We start from the raw sequence: 12,500 nt of genomic DNA, 5'->3' as shown, positions 1-12,500 counted from the left end.
TCTCTCTCTCTCTCTCTCTCTCTCTCTCTCTCTCTCTCTCTCTCTCTCTCATTCACGTATCCCTTATCGCCTGACTTATTCTCTTCACTTCTTTTCCTTCTATTTGTGTCAGGTTTGTCCTTTGCTCCTATCGGCTCTCTTCACTTCTCTTATCCGTCAATCCCTCCTGAAGTGTGTATGGAGAGGCTGAGTGGGTGAGTGGGTGGCTGTGGACTGGAGTGAGAGAAAAGGCCAGAATTTATACGGGACAAACTGTGTAATCGCCACTTACCGTCTCTCTGGGCAGGAACTTACAAGGCTTACTGATATTGGTCTTTGGGTGAAGGGAAAGTAGGTAGCGGTGACTTCTGGGTGAAAGATTCTAAGACAGGCAGTGAGGTAGCAGATATGTGGCTGGTAACTAACTCCTTTTAATATTCAACGATATAGCCACTTACTCTTGCTCCTTATCTGGCATGTGTGTGGGCGGGGGAAGTAACGGTGTGTGTGTGTGTGTGTGTGCGTGTGTGTGGGCGGCCAGGATACTATGTAAGGATTTTTAATATAATTTTTGTTTGTGAAGGTATTTTCTTGTGTGTTTTGTGCTAGAGTTCTTATTTTTACACTTCATTTGTTTACGTTCGTGTCTGTGTTCACGAGACATTCTTGGGAGGCGGTGGTTTTATTGAATTCCTGTTTTTTTTTGTTGTCGTTATTGTCATTTGGTTCGAAACTCCTTTACTTTACCAGTCTATCGTTATATTAGGCACTGTAATGTTATTTTGCTATACTCATCTATGTACGACCAGCGTTTGAGAATTGCTATCATCGCTTTGGTCAAAACTCATTTACTTAACCACTCTGTTGATATGTTAGGCACTGTCAATGTTAATATTTTATACCTTTCAATATGTGACGAATTCGAAAGATGAGATGTGGTCACTGAATTATCTACCTATCTATTCATCTGTCTATCTACCTAGCAACAGAGATCATGCTTTGGCAAATTCTTCGTCCACACTGTACATGCGTGTGTGTGTGAAGGCTACACGTGCATGTGGATGTGCGTGGATTAGTAGTAAGTGCGTGTGTGTGTACCTGTGTAAGCTTGAGTGTTTGTATCTCATTAACATACAGCAACGGTCATGTGTGTGTGTGTGTGTGTGTGTGTGTGTGTGTGTGTGTGTGTGTGTGTGTGTGTGTGTGTGTGTGTGTGTGTGTGTGTGTGTGTGTGTGTGTGTGTGTGTGTGTGTGTGTGTGTGTGTGTGTGTGTGTGTGTGTGTGTGTGTGTGTGTGTGTGTGTGTGTGTGTGTGTGTGTATTTGTGTGTATTTACCTCATAAATATGCTTATCGTCAGGGTGTGTGTGTGTGTGTGTGTGTGTGTGTGTGTGTGTGTGTGTGTGTGTGTGTGTGTGTGTGTGTGTGTGTGTGTGTGTGTGTGGAGGTGAGTAGCCATACAGGTGAGGCAGCACGTGAGCAGCGGCGCGGGTCGGCAGGTGTGAGGGAAGGTGGAGGTGAGATGCATTAAAGGCGCGTGTCCGACCCCGCCCTCGCCACTCCCTGAGAGAGAGAGAGAGAGAGAGAGAGAGAGAGAGAGAGAGAGAGAGAGAGAGAGAGAGAGAGAGAGAGAGAGAGACCCTGACACATACACAATATTGTAAAAATAAATAAAAATAAAGAAAGAGATGGGAAAACTTACAATGAATGAAAGACACAGCAAAATAAAACAACACTGAAACAGCAACAACAACAACAACAACAACAACAACAACAACGAGAACAGCAAGAACAATAACAGTTAGAACACTCATAGCGCGTGAAACAAATTAAATCCGCTAACTCGGTAATGAAAAATTCGCTGTTTTCTGGCAATAATGAATCGTTGTCACAGAGAGAGAGAGAGAGAGAGAGAGAGAGAGAGAGTGTATGTGTGTATGGTTCTCCAATCTCTCTCTCTCTCTCTCTCTCTCTCTCTCTCTCTCTCTCTCTCTCTCTCTCTCTCTCTCTCTCTCTCTCTCTCTCTCTCTCTCTCTCTCTCTCTCTCTCTCTCTCTCTCTCTCTCTCTCTCTCTCTCTCTCTCTCTCTCTCTCTCTCTCTCTCTCTCTCTCTCCAAGCTTTTCATTTTCATTACTTTCGAACTCTCAGGAAAAAAAGATAAATGTTCTGCCCACAATGTTTGAATCTTCCGGAATAAAATTAATCCTACTTAAAATTTCCCGCCTGCCTTTTCTTACACCTCCCTTTTTTCCCTTTCTCCCCCTTTCGACAAGTTTAATTTTGTGAAAGGCATGATTGTAATGAGTGGGAGCAATTTCCCCAGTGTTTCCCCTTAATGCTTCACTCTCCTTTCCCCATTCTCTCTCCTTCTTTTCCTTTTCTTTTTCAGTGCGCCTCTCTCTCTCTCTCTCTCTCTCTCTCTCTCTCTCTCTCTCTCTCTCTCTCTCTCTCTCTCTCTCTCTCTCTCTCTCTCTCTTCGTTCTGCACTCCTTTTTGTTGTTAATGGAAAGCGTGAAGAAAGGAAGGAAGGAAGGAAGGAAAGAAAGAAAGAAAAGAAAGGAAACACACTTCTTTCTCTGCGTTTGTTGACGTAAGGGTCATTTTTTGTAAATAGTAAAATGTCTGTTCTTTTAATGCAGTATTTTTTTTTCATATTAATTAGTGTGTAGGAGGCATTGTTTGCTCTCTCTCTCTCTCTCTCTCTCTCTCTCTCTCTCTCTCTCTCTCTCTCTCTGGATTAATAACACTCATATTAATATTTGCACAGATGAAGCTGTAAATTAACAAAAAGTATATATCAGATTCTTAACTAATTGTAATGAGGAAGCTGCGAAGTCAACACGTGAAGTCAAAAGATCATTGTCAATTTCGCAATGAATTAATTAAGGATTGGTTGCCTGAATTCAGCTTAGCGTTATTAGTTCCTGACAGCCTAAGTGGTAAATGCGGCTGGGAGTCTTACTGGGAGAGATTCAAAGGTTATTCACACATCCACCATCAACAGCTGCTTTAAGTTCAGTAATAGTCTGTTTAATCAATCGAGCTTAGCATTAACCTTTGCACAGAGACGTGTTTTCTTTCATCTTTCGCTATCCCATTACTCGCACACACACCTGATCATTACTGTGTGTGTGTGTGTGTGTGTGTGTGTGTGTGTGTGTGTGTGTGTGTGTGTGTGTGTGTGTGTGTCTGTAACGTGGGAGCTAAGAAAAGTTGAGTATAAAATCACTCCAATCAGATTTCTAAGTTTCAGTCCACGCGTATCTTGGTAATCCCTCTTTTGAAACCCTTCCCTGTGATAAGAAGGTGCAAATCAATGTGTAGGTATCACCTGAGCTTTACCTCGACAAAATCCTTCTCTTCACCTTATATTCAACTGGATACTTTCATCCCTGGTCCTTTCGCTCCCTCTTGCGAGTTTTATGCCCTGTGGTGCCTATTTATGGAACTGATTCGGGCGTCTTTAAAGTCTTCGTATCTTCAGTAGCGCTCGTTCCTTTGATGTGTGGGATGAGCCTGGCCACTGCCCCGCGATCCCTCTCAAGGCTATCATCACTAAAAAAGCACATTGAAGGCTTCAGTATCTCGTCTCACCTTTGTGTGGGTGTGTGAGAGGCGGGGAGGGAGGGAGAGAGGGAGGGAGGGAAGGAAAGAGACAGAGAGAGAGAGAGAGAGAGAGAGAGAGAGAGAGAGAGAGAGAGAGAGAGAGAGAGAGAGAGAGAGAGAGAGAGAGAGAGAGAGAGAGAGACCACCAAACTAATAATAATTTCTTTCAATTTATCAATTCTTTGTAAACCGATTCTACTTGTCACTGTAATCCCCCACCCTCCGTGACCACTATGAACCTTTTAATATTATCATGTATATTTTCACCCTCACGGCTACAGCATTAATGAACCATTTTATCATTGTTACACACATATACACATACACACATACAGACAGATCTCACAATATACCAACCCTATTCTGTATTTCTTTCCTTAGTTACTGGAACACTTCGCTCGTCTTGTCACCGTAGCACATTATAACAAACCTAGCGACGTGTTGATCTGTTTATCTCCTTTAATACTGTTTCCTCCTCTCTGCTTCCTCCATCTGCCGCCCTCAGTACAGTACATAATACTTTCCCTTCCTTTACTCTCCTTTAGTGTAATACAGAGCAGTTAAATGACATCCATCCTTCCTTTACTCTCTATCTTCATCAGCAAACTCAAATTTCTCTAGTGCAATACAGTAAGCATCTAATATATTTCCTCTCTTCCTTTTTCTCGCTTTCCTCTCGCCATTAGTAAACTCAAGTCCCTCTTTCAGTCTTTTATCTTCCTGGAATCTTAACCTCCCCCATTGTCCAGGTGTGAGAAGGCTGGGAACAAACTAAACTAAGCCTTTTTTCATATGGGTCTTTTGTTTAACTGGAAGTATTTTGTTTTTTGTCAAGGAACTCCGCTGGAAAAATGTGTGTAGAGTTGGGAATGTTTTGTTCTCTGTGTGTAATGCTCTCTCTCTCTCTCTCTCTCTCTCTCTCTCTCTCTCTCTCTCTCTCTCTCTCTCTCTCTCTCTCTCTCTCTCTCTCTCTCTCTCTCTCTCTCATACATAGCGTATTTTATTTTTCTTTGTTTTCATCACACTCGTCATCTGTCGTCTTCTTCCTCCTTCTCCTCCTCCTCCTCCTCCTCCATTGCCACAATTTTCCGCCTCCTCTCCTCCTTTCTCTTTTCCTCTTTCCTCCCCAACCTCTGCTTTTCTGTCTCGTTATTCTGTTGCTGTTTTTTTTTTTTCTTCCCTTCTCATTTTCTACCAGTTTCCCTCCGCAAAGTTTCCCTTTTATCCCGAGTCTCGTTCATTCCACATTTTCTTCAAGGCTTTTTTTTCCACGTACCTGATTTTTCTCTTTTCTTTTCCTGTTTTTTTTTCACTGTTCTTCGTTTTTTCTTCTAGTTTCTTTTTCCGTTTGATTTGATTTGGGAGAGAGAGAGAGAGAGAGAGAGAGAGAGAGAGAGAGAGAGAGAGAGAGAGAGAGAGAGAGAGAGAGAGAGAGAGAGAGAGAGAGAGAGAGAGAGTTCACCTTTGGATAGAGAACCCTAATTATGTTGTCTTTTAGTCTGTAAAATGTAACAAATTTGTGGAGAATAATTGATGGAACTCGCTCTAATGCATCGAGAGAGAGAGAGAGAGAGAGAGAGAGAGAGAGAGAGAGAGAGAGAGAGAGAGAGAGAGAGAGAGAGAGAGAGAGAGAGAGAGAGAGTCTTCAGTCGGGAAGAGCTCCACTGAAGTGTTTTACATCCTCTTCAAAATGCTCCCAACTGCTTCCGCCTGATTTGCATATGAAAACCTGAAGCCTTCGGGAGACCTTGACTGGGCTTACCTGGGCTGGCCTGAGCTACCCTGGCATGAACTGGGCTGCTCTAGGAGGACTTAACTGGGGTGGACTTAGTTGGACTGTACTGGACTGGGATAAATTGAGCTGGAATGGAATGTCTGGTAGGTCTTTGATGGAGTGGGATGGACACAGGTGGACTGGTCTGGTTGGCGTTGGATTGGGGTGGGCTGGGATATGATGGGATTAACTAGGCTGGGGTTAGTTGTGTTAAGCTGGGATGGGTTAGGCTTGGTACAGTATTAATGGAATTGGCTAAGATAAGGTGGTTTTCTCTTATCACTATACTACTACTACTACCACCACTACTACTATTACTACTACTACTAATGTAAAACTGTAATTTGCGTTGTGACTTACGTTATGACTAAACAGCTACATAAACACTTAAACCTGAGTCTTAATCTTAGCACTGTCACACTCAAGTCTCTCCTGGTGTCCCTTGCAGTGATGGTAACAACTTGCGGAAGGACGGGTCATCGGGGACCATCTCAGGAGGATTGCAAGAAGGAATACGAGCACGGGCCACATAACGCCCCCAGAGTGCCTTCCTCCACCTCCCTGCCCGGCACTCAGATCTGGAAGGTCCCCCGTGACGATTACTACACGTGAGTACAGAGGGGCAGTAGTACATTGGGCTCTGCTTGGTTCTAAGGTGAGCCGTGGTTAGGAAGGGCATCCACTCACGGTAACGTTTCCCAAATGCCAAAATCAATTCCTGGTCATGGTTCGAGGTCAGGAAGGGTACTCTTGTTGCTACTGTTACCTTTTCTTTTTTTTTTATTGTTATCATCGCCATTATCATCATCACCATCGTCATCATCATAATTAGCGTTCGTCAAACTTACTTTCCACCAGTGAAATAGTTTATCCTTCTTTTCTCCTCCTCCTCCTCCTCCTTTTCATCCTCATCCTCATCCTCCTACTCCTCCTCCTCTTTCGTTAACCTTTCCCTACTCACTTTTCCTTCCCTCTCTCTCTCCCTCCCTCCCTCCCTCCCTCCCTCCCTCCTCCGTGCCGTACTCTCCAGAACGGAAGATATATAAAATAAAATGCCGGCCCTTTTCCGCCTTGCGACAAAGTTATCAAAGAATTATTAAAACTTACATGTACAAGTTGCAATTCTTGGGAAGCGCCGCCATTTTGGGCTGAGAGGAGGAGGAGGAGGAGGAGGAGGAGGAGGAGGAGGAGGGAGGTATTGTGAAAATGTGGAGGCGAGGGAGGAAAGAGGAAGGGTCGAGGAAAACTTGGACTGGATAGAGGATGGAAGAGGAGGAGGAAGAAGAAGAGGAAGAGAACGTTATGTGGAGGTGAAGGAGAGAGGAAAGGTGGAGGGAGGTCTGGACTGGATGGAGGATGGAGGAGGAGGAGGAGGAGGAGGAAGAGGAAGAGGAAGAGAACATTAGGAGGACGTGGAGGGAGGGAAAAGGAAGAGGAGTGTAGGCTGGAGGAGGATAAAACGAAGAAAAAAAAGAAGAAGAAAAAGGAAGAGGAGGAGGAGAAGAAGGAGGAGGAGGGCGAGGAGGAGAAGCTTTGTGAGAAGTAGGAGGGAAGGGTGAATGCGAGCTGGATAATGGAGGGAGGGAGGGAGGGAGGGAGGGTGGGAGGGAGGGAGAGAGAGAGAGAGAGAGAGAGAGAGAGAGAGAGAGAGAGAGAGAGAGAGAGAGAGAGAGAGAGAGAGGGAGAGGGAAGGACTGAAGAGAGAGAGGACAAAAATTTGGCAGGAATAAGTCCACGGTATTGAACTGAACTAACGAATGCAATCAAGAATTCAACACTTTTTTTCTTGCAATATAATGAACAAACATCCGCGGGTCACGGGAATGTTAAATATATAAGATAAAAAAAAAACGGAGAAGCAGAGAAAAAAAAGATAACGAAAGAGAGAAAAGTAAACCTGAATGCATGACTTTCTAATGATAATGTTATAAATAAACAAGAAAAAGACGAAAAGAAAAAGTAGAAGAAAAACGTCGATATCGAAGAAAAAATAAACTTGAACTCACAAATATAATAACAAAAAAAAAAAGAAAAAGGAAAAATTAATGAATATATTAAAAAAAATGAATTATCACCAGGTATAAAAATGAAATACGTGGAAATGTTGAATGAAAAGGAAAGGAAATTAGAGAGCGACGTGTTGAGGAGAAATGTAACTCAATTAATTACTTTCATGAGGGCCACCTGATGCTTACTGCAGGGTGGGGCGGGGGGGGGAGGAGAAGGGGGAGGCAGGAGGGGGTAAAGGAGGAGGAGGAGGAGGACGAGGAGGAGTGGGGGGCTTCAGTATGAGTAAGGTCAAGGTCAGGTCACGCCTCTTCAGCCTCCTCCTCCTCCTCCTCCTCCTCCTCCTCCTCCTCCTCCTCTATTCTTTCTCGCCATTCTTTCGCTTCCTGTGTTTTTCTCCTTTGTAATATTTTTTTTTCTTTTGTTACTCCTTTAATATTTGTTCTTTCCCTCCCCACCTCCCTCTTCTTTCTTCCCGTTCTCTTTTTCTTTTCTTTTCCTTCTCCTTCTCCCTCCTTCTTTCCCTCACTTTCTTTCTTTCCCCCCATCAATTTCTTTCTCATTATTCATAGTTTTCTTTTTCTCGTGTTTATTCCCCTCTCTCTCTCTCTCTCTCTCTCTCTCTCTCTCTCTCTCTCTCTCTCTCTCTCTCTCTCTCTCTCTCTCTCTCTCTCTCTCTCTCTCTCTCTCTCTCTCTCTCTCTCTCTCTCTCTTCTTCCTTTCGTATATCATGTTTATTCACCATTCCCGTCACCTCTCTCTCTCTCTCTCTCTCTCTCTCTCTCTCTCTCTCTCTCTCTCTCTCTCTCTCTCTCTCTCTCTCTCTCTCTCTCTCTCTCTCTCTCTCTCTCTCTCTCTCTCTCTCTCTCTCTCTCTCTCTCTCTCTCTCTCTCTCTCTCTCTCTCTCTGCTTGTCTCCGCCTCTTCTTTTACTCTCTCTCTCTCTCCCCGTCTCCCTCCTCTCCCTCCCAACCCCTACCCCCTTCCCGTCGTATCATCAAGGGGTGGGGAGAGGGAAGGGAGGGAGGAGAAAGTTGTTTAATTAATTTACTCCTGCATTTTTGCCTTACAGAGAGAGAGAGAGAGAGAGAGAGAGAGAGAGAGAGAGAGAGAGAGAGAGAGAGAGAGAGAGAGAGAGAGAGAGAGAGAGAGAGAGAGAGAGAGAGAGAGAGATAAACATTGCAAACTCTCCTAATGAAAAAAAAAATCTCAAAAACACAGGAAAATCTGGGAAAGTAAGCGGCAGAAAGTTAATTCCTCCATTATGCAAAGTGTAAATAGGAGACAAAGAGCTGTTACTATTAATACACGGGAATTACAGCGCATCGCCATCCACGGCAGTAATTTGGACGGAAATCATTGTTATCTTCTTCACAAAGAGATGCCGACCCAGTGACTTCACGCCGCGTCTTGTGGAAATCCCTTCCCTGCGGTGACTGTGGTTGCTGTGGTGGCTGTGGTGGGTAACATCCTTTACTCGGGACTCAGGCCACTGGGACATCAGGGTTTCCACAGTTCACCTTCCCCAGGTTCCTCCAGGTTCCCTTGCATCGACCAGCCTGAAGGAAGGATGAACACCTGGGCGAGCCGTGTACCGCCTGTCCCAGCCTGGACTCGTACCCAGCAGCGCCAGCTTCTGCACCGCCAAGGCGTAGTTACAAAGAAAAAAAATAATAAAACAAGAGTAGCACGTGAAAGATATTTGTATGTTTGGTTCATGATGATGGCGTTCTAACGTAATTATTGCGGTAGTTTCTCTCTCAAAGTAAGATAAGTGTTATTGTCAATTGGTGTTTCAAGGGGAATGTACCGAAAGTTCAGGTGTGAAGAAACAAACATTTTGTGCAGGAAAAGTAAAACAGTTTTACGAGTACATGTTTTTCGAAGAATCTTTTTAAACTATTTGATCTTTTACAACAAGTATTTCGAACATTTTTTTTTTTTACGTATTTCAAAAACGTCCGTGTTTATAAAAATAAAGACAAGAGATTGACTGAAATCTCTCACCCATGGAGGCATTTCATAACAATAACAAAGACAAAGAACAGCACACCGTAAATAGATTCACATTTAGGACACTTCCAATTCCACAAAAAAAAAACTGAAAACCATTTGAGATGCTCTGGGTTCTCACCAGCAATATTTTCACACACCATAGAAATAAAACGGGCTTCCATGAATGTTTTTATCACTGACAACATAAGACACTTGTTAAATCACTACATTGACGAAAACCCACACTGGTCGAGATGAAACACCAAGTCGGATAATAATACATCTCCCATGCCAGCAATCGTACATGCATTGTTCTCTCATTTGGATTATTTACAAGGGCCACGGAGATTATTAAGCGAATTATTGGGCTTGTCCTTTCCCTTTGAATGTACATAGTTCTTTCCTTTTGATGGTACGTGGTCCTTGTTAAGTTATCATTGGAATCATGAACACAACCTTGAAAACCTTAACTTCCGTATAGTCTGTTGAAAGTATTCGGGATAAGGCAACTCTTATGAATATGGACTTTGAGAGTCGCCAGTATATCACTTGCCTTATGTATTACAGACTACGAGTATGCGTCACCAGTCTGAGAACGGAGCAAATTTTCAGGGTCAGTAATCAGGATAGAACAAGAAATAATGGATTCTGGCTTGAAAAAAGATAGATTTAAAAGAGAGATAGGAAAAAAATGGTCCTCAAATAGTGGTAGATGAATAGAATGGACTCAGTAATCGGCTTGTTAGTGGTGCGTCATTAGGGAGCTTTAAAGAAAGATTAGACAAATTTATGGATGAGGATGATAGATGGAAATAGGTAAGGATATTTCATACTGGGACTGGCACGTGCAGACCTAATGGCTTCCGGTAGCTTCTATTATGTTCTTATGTTCTTATGATCTAAGTGAAACATCGCCTCATATTCCAACGAAAGTCTGCAACATCGAGAGCGGATTGGTCTCACTGCCTGTGTAAAGAGAGATGCTGTTAATTAAAGCAAACGTGGAATGTTATTTCGTCGAGTTCATTTCATAGCAGATGTACACAGCATAAGAGAGAGAGAGAGAGAGAGAGAGAGAGAGAGAGAGAGAGAGAGAGAGAGAGAGAGAGAGTGTTTGTGTTAAAGCTTTATATTTATCGTGTTTTATTGTTTTATTGTATTTGATGTTGTTTTTTTTTATTTTGTGTTTTGTACGTTTTTATTTATTTTTTTTCTTTTTATTTTGATCCTATAGTGATTAACAGCTTTATTTTCATACGTAACTCAGTGGTATATGAATTTATCCATGTGTGTGTGTGTGTGTGTATGTGTGTGTGTGTGTGTGTGTGTGTGTGTATGTGTGGCAAGAAGAGAGTACGTATTAACTTATCGTAAACCACTTCATTATTATTACACTAATTAATTTGCATCATGACAGGAAGACCAAAAGCAGCGTAGACACGAGCGTTATTTATTTATACACCCAGACGTTTCCATGGCAAGCTGAAATGAGATTAAGGCATTGAGTTATAGAAAATAACGCTGCCTCTTTCTTTTTAATCTACGCAGTGTACAGGAAGCAGATGAAATGTAATTATATAATGTACCTTTCTGAATCTTTGTGTTCTTGATCACTAATTTTTTTTTCATAAGGACTAGGAAATGAGAGAGAGACAGAGAGAGAGAGAGAGAGAGAGAGAGAGAGAGAGAGAGAGAGAGAGAGAGAGAGAGAGAGAGAGAGAGAGAGAGAGAGAGAGAGAGAGAGAGAGAGAATATACACACAGACTGAAAAATAATCACTGCAGTCATATTTGTTCAGCATTCGTGTTTAGCAACGCTTATTTATCTTCTGCAATGGAGGAAATATGAATGCTCTCTCTCTCTCTCTCTCTCTCTCTCTCTCTCTCTCTCTCTCTCTCTCTCTCTCTCTCTCTCTCTCTCTCTCTCTCTCTCTCTCTCCCCTTTCGCCTATTCTCCTGTTCTCTCCTATTCTATCACCTCTCTTCTCTCATCCCCAACTCTTCGCCTCTTCTCTAGCCCTCCTCCTATCACCTCTCCACCTTCCCCTCCTTCCCAATTCTATCTCCTACCCTCCCATCTCGTGCCCTCATCCTCCTCTGCCTTCCTACCACCTCTCGCCTTCACCTTTCCTTCCCCTCGTTTCCACCTCTTCTATCCTCATCCGTAACATCACCTCTTGTCCCCTCTTGCCGTTCCCCTCGTGTTTTATATTTTAGCTTGGTGCCGATGCTTCCCAGAATATCCCAGCGATCCGATTTCTCTTTATCACATCGAACGTACGTGTGTGGCTGCCCCGCGATGCTGCGCTCTGGTGTGGCAGGCTCGGCGCTCCTGTGAATACGTAATCTCTCTCTCTCTCTCTCTCTCTCTCTCTCTCTCTCTCTCTCTCTCTCTCTCTCTCTCTCTCTCTCTCTCTCTGTGTGTGTGTGTGTGTGTGTGTGTGTGTGTGTGTGTGTAATTTTTGTATAGATTCCTGGAAATAGAGAGAGAGAGAGAGAGAGAGAGAGAGAGAGAGAGAGAGAGAGAGAGAGAGAGAGAGAGAGAGAGAGAGAGAGAAAATACCATTTTTATATAGATCCTTAGAAAGACAGAGAGAGAGAGAGAGAGAGAGAGAGAGAGAGAGAGAGAGAGAGAGAGAGAGAGAGAGAGAGAGAGAGAGAGAGAGAGAGAGATCCCTCTGTATCACACTCTAGTAACAACACAACGAAGTATTGAATGGATTAGCCGTGCAATAACACACACACACACACACACACACACACACACACACACACACACACACACACACATTGTAGCCGTGTTGACGAAGAACATGACTCGCCCGAATTCCTTTCCCTCCCTCACTTCAATTATAATGAACTACTCTTGTGTCCTCCTCCTCCTCCTCCTCCTACTCCTCCTCGTCCTCCTCCTCCTCCTCCTAAGGGTTCTCAGAATCACCGGCTCTTGTGCACTTTCACAGAATAACGACATAAATAAAATGTAGCTTTCATTCACCAGTAAATTGAATAAAGCCATGAATTTTGGTGAACGGTCGTCGAAAATGCTTCTAGTTGAAATCAAGAAACTAAAATGATTGAGTGGTGAAAAAAGAGGAGATTGCAAAATGGAAATGATGAAATTGTGGAAGAGTTGCAGGTTC

At 43.2% G+C, this 12,500-nt stretch overlaps 1 protein-coding gene across 2 annotated transcripts in view; it reads left to right on the top strand.

Moving 5' to 3' along the window:
• The window catches only part of LOC135111578 (ALK tyrosine kinase receptor-like), a 233,162-nt gene that overhangs the window by 143,109 nt on the left and 77,553 nt on the right, over positions 1–12,500 (top strand). For both annotated transcript variants that reach the window (XM_064025027.1, XM_064025026.1), the window contains one exon: positions 5,806–5,965. In XM_064025027.1, coding sequence (XP_063881097.1) covers positions 5,806–5,965 — 160 coding nt within the window. The remainder of the gene's footprint in view (positions 1–5,805; positions 5,966–12,500) is intronic.

Source organism: Scylla paramamosain, chromosome 22, assembly GCF_035594125.1.
Source record: "Scylla paramamosain isolate STU-SP2022 chromosome 22, ASM3559412v1, whole genome shotgun sequence".
NCBI lineage: Eukaryota > Metazoa > Arthropoda > Malacostraca > Decapoda > Portunidae > Scylla > Scylla paramamosain.
The sequence above is the reverse complement of the archived record's forward strand: the minus strand, read 5'-3'. Positions and strand labels throughout refer to the sequence as shown.